The sequence below is a fragment of the Apium graveolens genome, chromosome 2 (assembly GCF_009905375.1).
Source record: "Apium graveolens cultivar Ventura chromosome 2, ASM990537v1, whole genome shotgun sequence".
In the NCBI taxonomy this organism is placed as follows: domain Eukaryota; kingdom Viridiplantae; phylum Streptophyta; class Magnoliopsida; order Apiales; family Apiaceae; genus Apium; species Apium graveolens.
The window spans coordinates 109,490,912-109,510,785 of record NC_133648.1 but is presented as its reverse complement, the minus strand read 5'-3'; the positions used below and the strand labels follow the sequence as shown (position 1 = coordinate 109,510,785).

Sequence of the window (19,874 nt, the reverse complement as noted above, 5' to 3'; positions counted from 1 at the left end):
AGCAAAGCTTGAAAAACAGCTAAAGTCAAGTTAGAATGAAGAAAAGAAGAAGATTGAAGACAAAAGTGAAGAAGACAAGATTGAAAGCAGAAATGTGGATATGGGGAATGTGTTTGGGGAGAGTGTGGAGGAAAGAAAGGAATGGCAGAAAGGGAACAGAAAGAAGGCCAATGGAAGAGTGAAGATGACACTGTGGAGGCCCAATCAAAATCTAAACCATTACCTTCCATTCCTGAGCTTTTTGTTGCTGATCCTAGTATAAATGTCCATGGTGAACCAATCATCCCTAAAGAGGAACCTATTGATGAGGACACCATCAACTTGCCTACCTTCCTAACTACCTCTCCACCACCAAAGAAACTGAAAAGAAAATCCAAATCAACACCTCCCCCAACCTCAAGTAAATTCACTCAGAAATATAAACCTAAGCCTAAGCCACAAGCCTCAAAGGATGATTATGTTCATATTTGTGACATAAAAGAGTTTACAGATATTGAACTCTATCTGGATGAGCTGGAGGAAGTAAGGGGAATAAGTGCATACAAACAGCTCCCAGAAAGGCTAGTGTTCAAGTATAAAGGAAGTGAGGAAAGGACTTGGCCTCTTCAAAGAATTATGAATGAAGGCTATTCTACCTTGGTTAGAGTCTACTCATCTATCAAAAAGGATTCTGGCTTTACCATGACTACCAAAATTGAGATTCTCAACAAGATTGCCAGCATAAGGAAAACTTGGTGGGAGTCTAATTCCTTGCCTAGAACATTACTCATCCCTGAGCATGGAATTACAATTCATAAATCACCTCATTGGTTGATGGAGTTCAGAGACAATAAAGGAGTTAGAAGATTTTTCAGACTTGAAAATCAGCTTAAAATTGCCAGTAATGAAACTCTCAAAGACATGCAATTTAAGTTGGATATCAGTGAAGAAGATGAAGCTGAATTCTACAGACAACTCCAACTCCAAGTAGAGGAAAATGACAGGAGGCTAGGGAAGAAAACAAGGGATCAAAGGAAAAGAAAATAATTTGCTCAGTCTAAAGGAGCATCCTTGAAAACAATGTAATTCTTCAATTCTATCGCAGTAAATACACTTTTGCAGCACTTTTAAATTTCTACTTGATTTCAGTTCATATATTTGATTAGTGTTTTGTTATCATCAAGTTAAACCCAAATTTATGCCTACAAATCTAATAGACATAAATAGGGGGAGATTGTTAGGAATACGTGTATTAGTTTGATGATAAGTTAAATAAAACACTTAAGTAGAAATCTAATGTTTGTAGCCTCAACGGATAAGACCATTCTGGCTATCCGTTGATGGAGTAGATTTATATAGAAATAAATTTAGTATTGTAGCATATTTCGGTTTCTGTATTTAAGTTATAATTCTTAGATGTTGTGGGAAATTATAAGTCATGTTGACTACTAGTGGATATGTAAATAGGAGGGCTAATTGTAAATAATTCATGCCTTGTAATTTTGTATAAATGAAGTAGTATGAACTGATAGATTAAAGGCCTTCAATGGATGAGAAACAAAGCTTCAACGGATGTCTCTAAAGCTTCAACGGATAACATCCATCAACGGATGAGTGCATCAACGGATAAAGCTTCAACTGCTAGTGCATCAACGGATAAAGCCATCAACGGATGAAAGTTTCAATGGATGCTAAGTTCAATAGCAGTTGATAGTGACAATTCATAAGCTGACAGAGGCACATGGGTTGACAGAGACAATTGGAATGTGGTAGCCTCTTGGAGGAATCAAGAAAATGCAGCGTTTCCATTCTGGTGCAAACAAGGAAGTATTCAAAGATTCACAGTTTATCCTATATTGCATTGGATAGAGAAATGAAGAAGAAACATGTGAAGAACCTTTTTAATTATATTTGTACTTTTGTCTTCACTTGTAATCTTGGTGATATATAAACCAAGTTGCAGCTAGTAATTAGATGGTGAATTTTCCAGAGCTGTTTAGAAAAACATAGAGAAAAAATCATCTAGTTTGTACTAGGACGCAGCTGTGATCAATTCTTTTGAATCACAGATTTTCTGAAATACACATCTCTGGTGGAACAACAAATCCACCAGAAAAGTTTTTAAAGCCTTTGTGTTCTTTACATTTGTGTCTTGAATATATATCTGTCTGCACCTGCTCAAAGCAATTCACACACAACTGTTCATCAAAACACTTAGCCTTTGAAACTGCTCAAAACTTGAAAAAGTTTTGAGATTTACATTCAACCCCCCTTCTGTAAATCTCATTGTTAGTTCCTTGGGAATAACAGACGCCAACTGGACTTAGATGTGCTTGACGATGATCTTTTTTTACCCTTATCCATTTTATGCTTTTCAATTGAAATGACCAAGACATTTATAGGGCATGCTAAGAACTACGTCACATTACATTTGTACAGTACTTCATACTAAATTTATCATAAACACTGACACACTATCTGAGTAGTCAAATCATTCAGAAATATAAAATAATAATTTCAAAAGCTTAAAATAATAAAGTACACTATCAAAATACAATATTTAGAAATATTACTCATCATCGGACATGTAGAAATCGGAAATATAGTCGGGACTCGTAGCGAAATGATGATACATTCTTGCGCTGTGATGGTCACCATCTTCAGCAAACTCCCTACATTTTCTTTCTAGATCCATCCGGTTTAAACGCATTCTCATTCGATTCTCTTCCTCTCTTACACAGAATAAAGCTAGTTCCAATTGTTGAGCGGTGACTCGCTGCATGTGTATGGCGCGTTGTTTAGTTACTCGCACTCCATATTCTTGACATTGGGCTACACATATTTGCAAACACCCTACACGCCATTCCCACTCCCTATGCATCGTGATTACTGAACCTCTTGAGTAACGTAAATTAGGATCCACTGAATATCTAAAATCGTCATCACAAAACCATTTCTGACCAGTAGCTCGAATAATATCACCAGGAGTATAACTCATTGCTCTTCTATTAGTATACAACATTAACTTCCGAACAACATCATATTTATATAATAAACAAGGATGAAAAGCCACACAAATTAAGTAGACATGCCTGTAACATTCACGTGGTACTTACGTTTCATACTGCTTCGAAACAGTTAACATTCATTTGTCACATCATACAGCTTTTACAACTTCTATTGTATTTGACAAGACTACTCAATTACTTTCTTGTAGTCTGCATGTCGCTACCTATCTGTGGAGGACCCTTCCAACTTTGCAGTTGCACACTGGCATTCGTAAAAGTAACTTCTTTAACTTTCATCTCTAAAAAGTGAAAACTTCAGTCAAACTGTTGCATGTGCTTTCTACTGTGAATTCACGGGATACCTAACTCATTTCCTTGTCATTTTCCTTATCATCATTTTATACTTCCATTTCCGAGTAGCCAAAACTCATAAATTTACCAACAAGTAATAATACATGACTGTAAGATTCACGTGCTACTTACTTTTCTAAAAATACTAATATGTGGAACAAACTTTTTCCAAAAATAAATTTACAACCACTTCTAAAAAAGTCATCAACTTTGGGAATATTATCATAATTAGTACAAATATTTCTGTAAAGTAGTAAACAAAAAAAAATGCAATAACGAGTGCATTTTCCATTCATCTTGGGAACAAATTACATTGCAAGGGAACATTGATTATGTAAACATATAATAAGAGAAATACATTACAGCTGGAAATTGGAAAATGAATGAATCTCGCAATTTTTTTAGTCATCCGCAAGATTAACTACGTACTGATCAAACTCATCATCAACGTCCTCATCCTCTTGTATGTGAGGGGATGTATGCATATGACCTCCCTCCCCATATCCGTGGGTCGAGGCGTACGTACTCGACCGAGTATCACGCGATGGTAATGCGTGGAGCACCTGATTTCCATGACATATAGTTGTAGCCATACCATCATCATCGTGTCCTTGAGAAAAATCCCCAAGTTTGATGATATATTTTGCATATTTTTCATCCCACTCCTTGTGCTCTTCACGTATCCTTTCAGCCCTACGCTTTGCGTATGCATCCTCGTACTCCTTTTTCCTCATCTCAAGCTCGTCCTCCATGAAGTGGTAATGTCGAGACATTTTATTTAACTCGTACTCATGTTCCTCCTTTGAAGTGTGACCAGAGTTGAAATTCTTATTAATGTTTTCTTCATACTCGATCGATGATTTCATAAACTTCAGGTGCATTTCCCCATAGCCAACGAACTGTTCATTATCACGTACGGAATGCCCTTGTGCGGCCCGTATACCTCGCATTCTTCTCACAAATTGTTTGACCTGTCAAATTACTGCTTGTTGAGCTTCATCCCGTGCTTGAGATTCGGTCCATTTATACCAATTAACTTCTCCGTAATCATGAATATCAGAACTAGCGTGTCCCTTGCCCTTGTCCATGACCTGACTGTAGCATCCTCAAAATTTAGAAACTAATATACTACAAAGGGGGAAATTTAGTTGTTGGCTTATAGTTTTGCAGCTATTTATAGGCATAATTTTACATGGTCAATATGTAATATTAGGTTGTGCAGTTACGAATGTGGAAATAATTGATATTATTGACCCTATAAATTTTAAAATGAAATTATTCACCTGTGTCATTCAGTTCAAAACGAAAGTTGACTTGTCAAATCATTTCAAAAATTTGCTTGTGCCTACTCCCGTGAATTTACGAAATCTGCATTTCCTTTACGTAAACACAGTACTTCTTTTAACTTTTCATATTTGTCTGAAGATTCGGACTTCTAAAAGTTGAGAAGTCGATTTCATCTTGTTACTTTTACTAAAAGATGTTATTGTTTTCTATTACAGCAAAAAAAATCAAACTACCCTTTCATAAAAATATTTATTTGCCAACTCACATGGTACCCTTTTTTGAAGCCACAGAAGGTCATATATATACTTTTTTTAAAAAAACAAAAATTACATACTATAAATAGACTTGCATGACTCCCCAATAAAAAAAATTACACCAAAATGTTTTTTTCCAATTTAATATTAGGACTCAAAACTAGGTCTTCATTGAATTTTTTCGTCGCCGACTACCAAGGTACCCTTTTTGAGGGCACAAAAAGTCATACATACACTTCTTTTTTAAAAAACAAAAATTACATACTACAAATAGGCTTGCATGACTACCCAACAAAAAAAATTTACCACCAAAATAATTTTTTTTCAAATTTAATATGAAGACTCAAAACTAGGTCTCCATTACATATTTCCCACTTAAAACACTTACAAACAATTCAACCCCAAGTGCAATTCAATCAGGGAGGAAAGAAAAAAAAACAAAAAAAACCCTAGAACGCCACTTCTTCTGGGCCTCTGGGGTTGAACCCCGAAGGAAGTGGCGTTATGTGTCACTTTTGAAATTTTTTGAACGCCTGTGCCAAAAAGCTGAAGTTTCAGTTGAAATGTGTCAAAAAATGTCCGGGAGCCCGCTCCAAAATTAAATTGTTGGCAGAGTGGTTCTCAACGCTGGGAATTGAAATATTGTATTCTGGGCTCTTTAATTTGATGGCTACCAGCAAGTACAACAGTCTCTTAATATATTTCTTATAAATATTATAAAATATTAACTTTTATTGATTTACATGATTTTGAATTTAAATTCCAACAATGATCCTTATTTTCATTCCTTATTATTATAATAATACTACATTTGAATTATATATAAAAGGAAATGTTAGAAAAGAAATAAAAAAAAAAGAGTGAAATCAATTTTTTATTGATAAAAATGAAATAAAGGATGACTTGTGGTTCCTTAGGCCATCTCCGACAGTTGTGATCCAAAAATCCAAATTTGTATCACCAACTGATCCAAATTTCTGACCAACTCCAATAGTGTGATCCAAATTTCTGGTCCAAATTACTTTTAACATATAATAATATATAAGTATCATATTAAGCAATTTTATCTTAAATTTATCATTTAATCATTATTAACAATTTATATAACATTTCATAAATTAATTAAATCAAAAAAAAATAATATACATAAAAATATTAAAATTGTGCACTTAATTCATGAAAAACACATTTATTGCAATAATTAATATACAAAATATCATTGATACATACTAATTTTCCGAATTAGTATATTCTTCCCACAAATACTCAATTAATGCATCTCTAAGTGCAATATGTGTCTCTTTATTTTTTTATTTTTAAATTTTAATGAAATTATATTTTCTCATTATTTTAAGTTTTATTTTAAAAATAAATTTTGTTAACTATTAATTATATTTTATTATTAATTATATAATTAAATAATTAAAAACCAATTTAAAATCTAATAAATTACAAATAGCAAAACCATTATTTTATATTAAATCAAGTGATCCAAATTTGGATCAGTAACACTGATCCAAATTTGGATCAGTAACACTGATCTACACTGATCCAAATTTGGATCACCATTTAGATCACTGTTGGAATGAAATTTGGGATAATTTGTCCCAAATTTGGATTTTTGGATCACTGTTGAATTTGCCCTTAAAGATAAGTCATGAATCATGTGTCTTACTATATAAGTAACTACTAAAATATTGTTGGGGTGTAATTTTTTCTTGTCATATTTCTTATATTTGGAGTTAAAAAACATATTTAAAGGGAATGTTGGACTTGCTCTAATTGTCAAAGTATTGTCGAACTTTTATCTTGTACACTCGAGTATTGTGACGGAATCGGACATATCTTTAACTGTAAACATCCAAATTAAATATAATTATAGGCCCTTTTGTCTTGATGAGGTTTTAAAAGTTTCAAGTGAGTACTTTAATGAATTACTTTTATTTAATATTATTTCCGTCCGGTAGATATTATATGTTTACTATTTACACATATTTCGAGATTTTTATAGATTATAGTTTTATAATATATTTTTAATTTTTTTATAAATAAAAGTTTAAATATAAAACTTTTATTCAGATTTTTTTTAAAAGAATATTAAGAAATTATATATTAAAAAGTATTAAAAAACTTACCGAAAAATAATATATAGAATTAAATTGACATAATTCTGGCATGTTGTAGATATAGTTAAACTAGTTATTTTATTCGTGTTTTCCTGTGCTTGACGTTTGAAGTTTAGCAAAGTGACAAATCCACTTTCGGCGCATCACATTTGCCTAAAGATGCAAAGAAAACGATTTTGAGACGTAAGACATGGAGATTATCGTAATCGTACGAATTATTATTTGCATAGCAAATTTTTATTTTCAGAAATGATCAAATTACTTTTTTCTTAGTCTTTTCAAGAATTGTTTATTGTAAATGTAAAAGATTATTTTATATCTTTACTATTTCTTCATTCCGAAAATAAATAAATTGCTTAGAAAATAACATTTTTTTACTATTATTTGAGCGCGATTAGAGCTAAAGTCGCATGTTCGTTTCTTTACCTTTCCGTGAAAAGTTGGCAACAGACTTCAATTATTATGTGTGTAAATTGTGTAATTGAAGTCTCTAATTTTCAAAATAAATTGACAAAGTCAAAATACAATTGTCCAATTGACACGTATGATCTGGATATGCACAAAATAAATAGAGGAGGAGTGTACATGAAGCAGCACGGCAACACAGATGGGGGAAACAAACACACATAGGTAGTAGATAAGAACCCCACTCAGAAGGCTTCCATGTTCTGTCGGACACATCCCACTCAATAATGTCATTTCCATTTTATCCATACATGGGATATATCAAGCCTTCATCCAACTCTGTCTTATTACGTGTCATGTGTCACTTCAATTCTACATTAGTACGAATTTTTTAGAGTTGTATTATACTCCATCTGGTATGCTCTTGGTATTAGATTTGGTCTCCCCCTGCAACCATGGCTAACAAGAGAACTTCTGCTTGCATAGGACTACTTGAACGCCCGTCTCTTGTGCTCCTGATTTACAAATCTCTCGCATCCACTTCAGAATTTGGATCCTGATTTGGATTCCGATAAAACACAATTACGAATTTCAAGAGCCATATGACAATAAATTACTATTTTTCCAACAAATTGTCCATTACTGGTTTGTACAGCTCTGTTCATGTGGCTGCTAACTTTGTACAAAATCAAGATTTCCGTGGGTTCAACTTTTGGACGACTCTTTATAAAGCATAAAAAATTAATACCAACTTTCTTCAATTTTCAAGTAAATTGTGACCTTGAACACACTCTTATCACTGGTATCCTGTTCCTCAAAATTTCAAATGAAAAATATCATCCCTACAAAGCAGGCACCAACAAAAGCATATGGTGGTCTAGCTACAATCATTTTAACATGCTATTAAAAGCTAATTGTACTCGAACTGAATCTAAATTTTTAACTTTCCAATAGTTGATGTACCTGGCCAGATTGCAAGTTCCATTTACCGAGTCATCCTTATATTTACTGCCGCATTGCAATCAACTTCTTAAAGTGTCCACAACCCCCGGCCCTCACTTCTGGGCTTCGTAGTCTTCTTCTTCTTGTTTAATCGAGTATCACTCATATCTCCTCATGCATTCCCTTTAACATGAGCACTAACTCCTTCCATTACTCCATTGTTGCCATCTAATATGATCAAATATAACCAGAAAACATATATTGGCCACCAAAGAGTTTTAAGTCATACAATAGTATATACTCACGCCTAATTCAATTCCAAATATAAGACCAACTGAATCCAACTTAACTACATACAATTGAAAACCAACTGAAAACTAGCATGATTAACAACTAATTACTCTCTATTCATCCCTGACTAAACACTGATCAAAGACTGCAAGTTCACAACTGCACTGCCTACACATAATAATAATAATAATAATAATAATAATTATTATTATTATTATTATTATTATAAAAATAATAATATGTCACATCCTGGTTTAGCTTCCGCTCATGGTTTAAAGTCACGTATCATACTTTAATCATATTGATGGTTCTTAAGAAGGCTGTTAATTAAAAATACATCAACAAAGCAAATAAATCATCTTAAACAAAGAATACAGTTGTCTTATTGACGTCTACATATGCACAATTAATATGAATAGTGTACATCTACCAGCACATCAGCACCCGTTGGGAACACAGACAGATAAGTCTTGATGAATATTCTCAATCGAAAAGCATGGGCTACACTCGGAGCCTCTTCTAAATTTTATCCATTCAACTCAGTAATGCGACATGGATTTTTATCCGGACATGTATATTAAGGTCCAACGTCCAACCAACTTGATAGACTATATTAAAAGTTTTAACCTCCAAATTTTTAACCTTAAAAATAAAAATATATAATTTTTTGGTAATTGTTTTTCATTTTGAAGATATATACATAATGATAGGCTAGGATAACATTTACCCAGATTTCCCCTTGAAGAAACTCAATAAAAGGAGTTCATGGTCCAATTATTAGCATACAGTTCATGTGGTAGTGGACCTCAGATGCTCTTGTAATTTGTGAATACGAGGAATATTCTTGAAATATGTTACACACACTCCCACATAGATGGCACACGCTGAGCACACCCTGGCACGCTTCAGGCACAGGGGATACCTGGACACGTGCCCACATCATAGGCGCCCACGATACACACACTCCCACATAGGTGGCACACGCTGAACACACCCTGGCACGCTTTGGGCACAGGGGATACCTGAACACGTGCCCATATCGTGGGCGCCCACGTATCCAAGATCCAGAAGATTTCGACAGTCCGGATTCCGGGGAGAGCATCTGGACACGTGCTCTCATCACAGACGTCGAGGTGCCCAAAGAACCAAGACACTCCGACGGCCCCGATTTAAGGTACAAGCTCCCAAACCCTAATTGAATGTCTATAAAAGGCCACCAAAAAGGCGTTCTGAGGGTACCTTTTCTATTCTCTTACACACATATACACACCACATATATTTAAGTAATTCACCCTTCTTCTTCAAAGTCATATCTCATTCTCACGTTGGAGGTGTCGCGGGGATGCCACCCCCGTCCAATTCTATTTTTTAGGAACCCCACTATCATCTAAACCTCACAAAACCAGGTTCTTGCATCAATGGAATCAGAGTTCGGGTAGGAAAAAGAGAGGCGCCCGGGGAAAAATTAGAGTTACCATTAGCGATAAAAGGAGGGGCCTGAACCTCCGTTTTGTGGTGGCGTTCACTTCAGCCGAAAAATTCCGTCCAAGGAGCCAATATCTTACACCACAATAAGATTGTTCACTTACTCTTTTTAGATCTACTTGATAGTACTTATACTCCTTAAGAGGCTGCGTAGATCTAGATTGCTGATAGTTTCGTTACTTATTTGTGGATAAAACCCCAGCTTTTCTCTTTATTATTATAGTATAAAAGTGCGTTTCATTGACTAATATTGAGTAATATGACGACGATAAAGAACAAAGCTTCTGTTTCCGGCATGATTCCGGCGAACACCGCTTCAAACAGGGACGACTTTATTGAAGAGACCGAGGATGGGCACCCTACAACCCACAACTCATCCCAAAATCTCCAACCAGGAGATGAGACTCTTCATCGAAAAGTTGGGCCACAAGCACCACGAAACCCCTGAGAAAACATGAACTCGGAACAGATCCAAGCTACAATTAACCCATGGAAAGAAAAGAATAGCCAGGACCCAGAAAAATGCCCGGGCGACCAAGAGGAACTTTCCGGGGAAACTCGAGGCTCCGCCCTAGATCGAATTGCCAAGAACCTAAAAAGGCCAACTGATGATGCCCGGGAAGACATCCGCATGGCCACTCTATGGGAAATAATTCGAAGAGAAGAAGAGGCAAAAACTAAAGAAGCAATTGAGAAGAGGATCCAAGAAGAGGAGGTAAAGCTGAAGAAAATGGCTCAAAAAATCCACATTCCCTCTTCGAATTCCGAACCCGAAAAGAAGACGAAGCATGAACAGATGGCCCGGGCCTTACGCGATCTGAAAAGAAAGGTGGAAGGTGATAGGAGGTCGGAGCAACCGCCACACCTTTTACTAGAAAACTTGAATCTATACCTCGAGAAGCAGGTCTCAAACACTTCAACTTCGATTCTTTCGATGGATTGGCTAATTTTGAAGAACACCTGAACTACTTTGAGCAAATATCTAACATCTACGAATACAGTAATTTGACGAAGTGTCGATTTTTTGTATCAACACTAAAATGCAGAGGTCAAAATGGTTTAACAGAATTCCATCACGGAGTTTAGACTTTTGGAAAGACTTCTGTGAACTTTTCTAAAGCAGTTCCAGGAAAATCACATGAATGAACTGTGGATGTGCCACTTGGAAACAATTTAATAGAGAAGCAAAAAATCGCTTCCCGAATTCATTAAAAGATTTCAAGAAGCTGTCAATCAACTTTCCAACCTGGAGGAAAAGGAGGCTATCAATATCTTTCGGAGAAACTTGCACCCAATATCATGTGAAGGATATGTCAAAGACTTGATCCATAGAGAGCCCTAAAGTCTTGCCTCGATATATGAAGAGGATCCAAGAAGAGGAGGAAAATTTAAAGAAAAAGGCTCATAAAATCCAAATTCCCTCTTCGGATTATGAACCCGAGAAGGAGACGAAGCAGAAACAGATGACCCGGGCCTTATGCGATCTGAAAAGAAAGGTGGAAGGTGATATGGAGGTCGGAGCAGCCACCACACCTTTTACTAGAAAACTGGATTTTATACCCCGGGAAGCGGGTCTCAAACACTTCAACTTCGATTCTTTTGATGGATTGGCTGATCCCGAAGAACACCTGAACTACTTTGGGCAAATCTTTAACATCTACGAATACAGTGATTTGACGAAGTGCTGATGTTCAGAGTCGATATAAGTGAATTGTTGATACCTACATCTTGGCTATAATTAGAAGAGTCTTAAATGCATGTATTTTCCTAGAAATTCTTGTGTTGACACCAATAAATATTATTGTTGATAGAGTTTGGACACTTGCTCGAGTATTTCACAGATTTTATGGGCATATCTTCTGTAAACCCTTAGGAGACAACACTACTCTTATAGAGATCGTCTATGAGTTTAACAGGTTGGTAAACCTAAAATTTCCTGTCACGCCTACGAAAAGGAGCATAAGATGTTTATTAGTTAACATTTTTTTTTGATTTTTCTCGAGGACGAGCAAAAGATAGGTATGGGAGCATTTGATAGGTCCATATTTAGCATCTTTTTAATATCTATTTTATGTCCATTTTCATAATTTTATAAATAAATAAATTGTTTTATTTTGTTTTGTAGAAAAACTAATAAAATTAGAATTTGAGATGGAAAAGGTGCAAATAAGGAAGGAGGTGAACTATTCTTGAAGTCAAAGGAATTGGAAGATAAATAGAATACTTGTTGGAAAAGAAAAAGAAATACAAGGAAATACTTTTAGAATCCTACTTGTATTCAAAGACCCAAACCCTCATATTTCCCCCAATATATATGGGCCTCTCCTCTTGTATTTTACACAGCCAACACCCAACATCTTGCACACCAATCTAGAGTTGTATTTTGTTAGTTATTTGTTTTGCTCATCTTTTTATCACGTGTAACTAAATTTGTTCCCTAGTATGAAGATGAAGTTAATTTAATTGCTTTGATATCTTCTCATTCTTATTATTTGATTCTCATAATTTTTCCTGGTGTTTAATTGTTCAATTGACAAAGTAATTTTGATATATTATTGTTACCAGATTTAATTACATATGCTTGCTCCATGAAGTTTTAATGGGTTATTGTTATATAAAAAGTTTTATAGTATATGCTTGTCTCGTTAAATGATATATGTTATTTGTGTGAAGAAAAGAGAATTGATTTTAGGGCGAGTTGATATTGATTGTGATTGATTAACGGATTCGGATTCCTAGGTTTTTCATATTATTTGTTATTTGCTAATTAGGTTAAATAAATCTCATCTCAAATCTATTTTTCTAGTTTGCATGATTTAAAATGTTAGGATTTTGAAAATTCGTAATCTCTGTGGATCGATCTGTAATCGCTACAATTAAACACTGTGCGCTTATAATTCTTATTATTTTTACACATCAACAGTCTTGCATATCTTTCAAAAAGAGAAGACAGTATTTCTCCGGGTTTTAGTTTAAACGCTTCATATTGAGTCGTCAAGATATCCATTCTGTTTTCCTTGACTTCAACAATACCTTCCATTAACAACTCAATGGTTTCCCATATTTCCTTTGCACTATTACCTCCTAAGAGTTGATGACTCATATCTTAATCGGTCAATTCCACTATTATGAGTTTAAGGCTTATGTCCAGATTTATCAACTCCTTGTCAGTCTTCATATATTTGGACGGATTCCTGGGAGTAGATATGGAAAGAACTCTTACACTGGTTGGGGTAGTCGATTCAGCAAACACTTTCATCGGAACATAAGGACAATTCAGTAATATCCAAATATATAACGAATTCAAAGCTTTAATGAACAATATCATCTTTTTCTTCCATAGGTTTTATGTTTCTCGATCAAATGGGGGAACCTTGATCTTGGCGGAATTAAAATTATTTAAGATTCAAAAATTTCAAGATTGAGAATTTTTGAAAATTAAAAAATTTTAAGAAATTTCAAGAACTTGTTTATTTCTCCAGATCTTGATTTGTATGTCAATCAACAAGCTGTGATCCCAGTTATTAGTCCCAAAGTATCACAGAAGGGGGGGGGTTGAATATGATACCTATAATCTTTTTTGATTCATTTTAATTTCTTCGTTAAATTTACGGAATCAAAATAGACACAAAACAATTTGAGAAATATATTTTTTTATTAATATAAACCTTGAGGTTGCTACACTCTAATTAATCAATTGATTAGCTACAATAAATTCAACAGCATCACAGCATATTTACAAGCTAATAAATTTGGCCTTCAGTGGTGCTTCGTCAAAATACAGTTGGGAGCTGAAGAAGATAACTGAGTGAATTCAATTCATTCTGCTTCTTTTGTGTAGACTTCAATTTGTATTGGACACGTGGCTTGATTTTAGCCAAGCATTAAATCAAATGCTTCTTTGTTTTTAATGAATTTACCAAGTGTTAAGTGGCGACAATAGGGGAAGACTTTGCCTTAAAATTCTTTTCACTTGCGCACACATGGTTTTCTTCTAAGTTGCGTACACTGGGGAATTATTTTCCCTGACAATATTTCTTCTGAGTTGCTAATACAGGGAGACATGTTGTTTTGCCTTAGATTTCACCTGAGTTGCGACTGCAAGAAAAATTGTTTTCCTTAGAAAGATTTCTGATTTGCGACCACTAGGGAACCAATTTCCTTAGAGTCATTTTCTTGAGCTGCGACCATAAGGAAGATTAATTTCCTTAGAAATGTTTTCCTAAGTTACGACCACAATGAACCTATTTTCCTTAAAAGCATTTTTGACACAAACCTTTTTTCATTCCCTTGATCCCCTCTATATTATATCACCTTCAAATCTTCTGTGCGATTAAATTAATTCTTTTCTGATGTGCTGATGCTTAGTGCACTGGTCTGCTTCACAAACAACTAGCACTGAATTGATTGAACTCGATCTCTTTACAAATATGAGCTGATATAACTTGTTAGTCATTCATTGCTTTTGATATAGATAGAAAATACATCCTAAAGACAAATTAAACGTCGCATTAATTACATTTGGGCTTCTTGTCTGAAGTCCAGTACAAACCTGTCTGGTCCGAGCTCGTAGTAGACTCAAGACGACCCATGTAGACAAGGCCCACCAGCTGAGATCGTCAAGGTCCACGAACACAAGCTGTTCACGGACCAGGCCCAATACGGCCGGATGAGTAGAGATATGTGTCCTAAACGGACTCAAAGTCCTACATAGAAGGTTCTAGAGTTCCTTCCCTTATAAGACTCCTAATCACCATCTAAGTTGGAGACTTGGCCACTAAGTCTCCCAACACAAGTCTAACACTAGACTCACCTCTATATAAAGGGCTCTACCCCTCAACCTAGAACTACGTTTTTAGCTTGATTCTCTACCACACAGAGATACATAGGCATCTTGCAAGGACCGATAGTCCCGAACACAAGGGCATCCATTAAAGCTCGAAGCTCACAAACCCTAGAATTAAATACTAACGCACTCTAGTTTTTATTCCAAAACATTTGGCGCCGTTTATGGGAAAATTACAACAATCATGGTGAATACACGGAGCATAAACAATAGTTGAACAGACACTCATGTCCCAAAATGAACAATCACATCAGTGGTAGAAGTACCACCGCACTCAACTTATGCCTCCACCCAAGGAGGAACCCTGGTAGGGGAAACCGAGGCTCAGCCACCAGGGACGAATCCCTCGGCTCCTCAAGGGACGAATCCCCAATTTCAGCAGCTACACGCACCTTTGAACTCTTGACCCGTTAGGTATGAGTACTCGACGATCGTGACCACTAACCCCCCTTACGGGATGCCTCAATACCCCGTAGCCGGAGGAAGTGGACACTCTAATATGAGTGAAGCACAAGGGCATATGCCCCAATACATACATGGCTTGGCTCCTATTCCAGAGGATCAAGAATTCTCTGGACCTTATACTAATAGAGACTCTGAATCATCGGACGACGATGTTGCTCCGAGAAGGAGGCGTGCTAGTAAAGAGACGATATCTAGTACTGACCAGGGCCCCAGAAGCACTCAAGGGACGAATCCCCAAGATGTCCAGGAAAGGATCAGGGCTCATGAAGTCGAGATCCAAAGGATAAAGCGTGACCTGGAGACGCACTTGACTCAAAGAACCCCACTTGCTCTGAGGAGGAGAGATCCTCCTTCAATCATAGACCTGGATGGTCAAATATCAAGAAGGGTTATTGCTCCAAGGGCTGATCCAAGTGATCTTATGCCCCTAGGAGATCCTGATGATCCAAACCCACCATTCACTGATGAAATAATGAATTCCCGCATTTCAAGGAAGTTCAAGATGCCCACCATCAAAGCATACGATGGTACTGGAGACCCTGATAATCATGTCAGGATGTTCTCTAACTCCCTATTGCTACAGCCCGTGAACAACGCTATTAAGTATCGGGCTTTTCCCCAAACCCTATCGGGTATGGCTCAAAAGTGGTACAACCGTCTACCCCTAAACTCTATTGGATCCTTTAAGGACTTGTGCCTAGATTTTATCAAGTTGTTCATAAGTAGCAGAGTACAGGAGAAAAGTTCGGCCTCTCTCATGGGCATAGTCCAAGAAAGGATTCCCTGAGAGAGTATCTGAATCGATTTACGAAGGAGGCTTTAAAGGTCCCTGATCTTGACGATAAGGTAGCTATGATAGCCCTACAACAAGGGACTAGAGACGAGTTCTTTAAGATGTCCCTGGATAAGCGCCCTCCCGAAAGCATGCTGCAGCTCCAGGATAAGGCCGGAAAGTATATCAAGGTGGAGGAAAGTATGAAGAAGACAGTTGTGAGTAATGAACCCGCTGGAAACAAGAAGCAGAAGACGGATCAGGAGTACGATGCCAAGGATAAGTACCCTCAAATTAACAAAAGCTCCGACTCCTCCTCTTCTAAAAAGAATCAGCAACTAAGATTCACTAAATATGCGAGGTTGAACGCTCCAAGGAGCCAAATCCTCATGAAAATTGAGAAGGACAAAGATTTCAAATGGTCGAAGCCACTAAGGAGAGACTCCGAGAAAAGAGATAAGAGTCGATACTGCAGGTTCCACAAAGATGTTGGTCATGATACTGACGAATCGAGTATTTGATCCGAAGGGGAAAATTCGGACGTTTCACTAAGGGCGAAGAGGCTGGAGGCCAGAAAAGAGACAATGATCGAAGAGATGATGATTGAAGGGGTAGCGACAGAAATTGCAACCCACAGCCCCGAGGGCCAGTAATCAATATGATCTCAGGCGGTCCTACAGCAGCTGGTACTATAAGGAACTCCCGAGATGAGCAAAATTGGAGTCCCATCTAAGCATTCTAAGTCAGAGATGATGCTTGAATTTGGTGACCCAGACCTTGAAGGTTTAAAATTTCCTCAGGATGATCCCCTGGTTTTCACACCGATAATTGGAAATTGTCCTGTTATGAGGGTCCTAGTGGATAATGGAGATTTCATGGATATTCTGTTCCATAACACATTCATAAGGATGGGCTATAATGATTCTCAACTAACTCCGTCTGATGTACCCATCTACGGGTTTAACCACGTGGAATGCAAAGTTGAAGGAGCAATACAACTTCCCGTAACAATAGGGGAAGAGCCCAGGGAGGGCACACAGATGTTGAACTTTCAGGTTGTTAAGGCAGCCTCTACTTACAATGCTATCATGGGTAGAACACAGATCCATGTGTTTAAAGCCGTGTCCTCAACCTACCCCATATTTCGGAAGTTCCCAACTAGGAATGGTATTGGAGAAGCGAAAGGAGATCAGAAAATGGCCCATGGTTGCTATGTTGCAGCACTTAGGCCCGATAGAATCGGGGGCAGGTCCTCTCCATAGAAGACATTGATGTCCGAGAGAATGACGAACTGCGAGGGAAGCAAGTCGAGGACTTGGTCTCAATTCCCCTAGACCCCTTAGACCCGGAGAAGGTCACGTATATTGGGGCATCTCTGGAAAAGCCCTTGAAGGGACAAATGACAACTTTCCTACAAGAAAACAGTGATATGTTTGCTTGGACAACAGCTGATATGCCTAGGATTGACCCAAACCTTATAACTCATAGGTTGAATGTTGACCCAACTCGAAAGGTTGTGAAGCAGAAAAAGAGAACTTATGCCCCTGATAGGCTGGAAGTCATTAATAAAAGGTCGAGAAGCTTTTAGAAGCTGGATTCATTGATGAAGTATAATTCCCTGAGTGGTTGGCCAACCCCGTAATCGTTAAGAAAGCCAATGGGAAGTGGAGGATGTGCATCGATTTCACTGACTTGAATGATGCTTATCCCAAGGACTACTACCCCTACCAAGGATTGATACCCTAATCGATGCCACTGCTGGACACAAAATACTAAGTTTATGGATGATTTCAGCGGTTACAAACAGATTAAAATGCACAAAGATGACACATCCAAGGTATCTTTCATAACTGACATTGGTGTATTTTGTTTCTTGTTATGGCTTTGGGATTTAAGAATGCAGGAGCTACTTACCAAAGGCTGGTAAATAAGATATTTGCTCATCCAATTGGGAAGACCATAGAGGTCTATATCGATGACATGTTAGTCAAAAGCCTAAGCAATGCCGATCATATCAGTCACCTCAGAGAGGCATTTGAAGTGCTCAGGCACAAAAAGATGATGTTAAACCCAGCCAAGTGTGCTTTTAGCATTGGGTCTGGAAATTTTTTGGGTCACGTGGTCTCTAAGAGGGGAATATGGGCCAACCCCGACAAGATCAAATCCATCCTAGACATGGAGCCACCACGCTCCATCAAGGATGTTCAGAAGCTAACAGGAAGAATCGCAGCTCTAGGGAGGTTCATCTCCAAGTCTGGAGACAAATGCCTGCCCTTTTTCAAAACCCTTAAGAAGGTGAAGAATTTTGAATGGACAGCTGAGAGCCAAGAGGCCTTTGAACAACTAAAGAATTACATGACTGAAGCCTCATTATTGGCCAAACCAAGTTCGAAGGACTCCCTTTATCTGTACCTCGCAGTATCTGAACAAGCCGTGAGTGCAATCTTAGTGAAGGAAGGACATAAACTTCAGAAGCCTGTATACTATATAAGCAAGGTACTCCATGGAGCAGAGTTGAATTACTCCACCACAGAGAAGTTCGCGCTTTCTCTCATCACAGCCTCGAGGAAGTTTAGACCATACTTCCAGGCTCACAAGATCGAAGTCCTGACGGACCAACCCTTGAGGAACATTCTTCATAGCTCGAAGGCCATTGGAAGGCTCATTAAGTGGGCAATTGAGTTAGGAAAATTTGATATCAAGTACAAGCCTCGAACGACCATCAAGGCTCATGCCTTAGCAGACTTCGTGTTCAAATGCACTATTAACGACCAAGAAGTCGGGGGAAAGAGATAGTAACCCCGGAAGGAGGAGAGAAAGTGAAGAATAAAGGAACAACCCTGAAAGAGTATTGGGTTCTCCATTTTAACGGAGCGTCCAAAAAAAAATCTAGTGGTGCAGGCCTAGTCTTGCAAAGCCCTGATGGGTTTATGATTGAGTATGCTTTGAAGTTAGACTTCCCAACTACGAACAACGAAGCAGAATACAAAACGTTGATAACCGATTTAGACTTGGCTAGAGCCGTGAGGGCCAAAAACCTGAAGATCTGTGGAGACTCAAGACTTGTAGTTGCTCAAGTTAATGGAGAGTTTGAGGCCAAAGATGATACTATGGCCAAGTACCTGAGAGTCGTAAAGGGAATATTGACTCAATTTGATGAATGGTACGCAAAACATGTTTCGAGAGAGGAAAACACTACGACGGATGCCTTATTCCAGTTCGCCTCGTCATAAATTGAGAACTATCCGAGAAGTATCTACTTCCAGGTCTTGAAGACCTCTACTATTCATGTCATAAATCTGATAGCACCATTTGGTATGACAAGCTGTTGGATAGACCCGATGAAGACCCACTTAGAGACTGGGTGGCTCCCTGAAGATGCCTAGGAGGCACACAAGCTGTCGATTAGAGCATTGAGATATTCATTGATTGAAGGCCTTCTCTACAAAAGGTCATTTTTTATTCCGTACCTGAAGTGCTTGAGACCTCTTAAAGCAGAGGAGGCGCTTAAAGAAGCCCATGAAGGGATTTGTGGACAATACTTGGGGGCAAGGCTCTCGCTCACAAGATAACTCGGTTGGGATTCTACTGGCTAACTATGTTAGCTGATGCAAAGGCTTATGTGAAGAAATATGACAGGTGCCAGAGGCACGCTCCAATAGT

At 37.5% G+C, this 19,874-nt stretch overlaps 1 protein-coding gene and 1 long non-coding RNA gene across 2 annotated transcripts; one reads left to right on the top strand and one right to left on the bottom strand.

Moving 5' to 3' along the window:
- Nucleotides 1-7,618: 7,618 nt before the first annotated feature.
- On the bottom strand, nucleotides 7,619-9,220 carry LOC141706050 (uncharacterized). The gene is made up of 2 exons (XR_012568595.1): nucleotides 8,374-9,220; nucleotides 7,619-7,966 (listed from the first exon to the last, which is right to left on the bottom strand). It is a non-coding gene; the product is annotated as an uncharacterized LOC141706050 (long non-coding RNA).
- A 7,698-nt stretch (nucleotides 9,221-16,918) lies between these two features.
- LOC141692168 (uncharacterized) lies at nucleotides 16,919-17,473 on the top strand. The gene has a single exon (XM_074496906.1). The coding sequence runs from the start codon at nucleotides 16,919-16,921 to the stop codon at nucleotides 17,471-17,473; it is 555 nt and encodes a 184-aa protein (XP_074353007.1).
- Nucleotides 17,474-19,874: the final 2,401 nt, after the last annotated feature.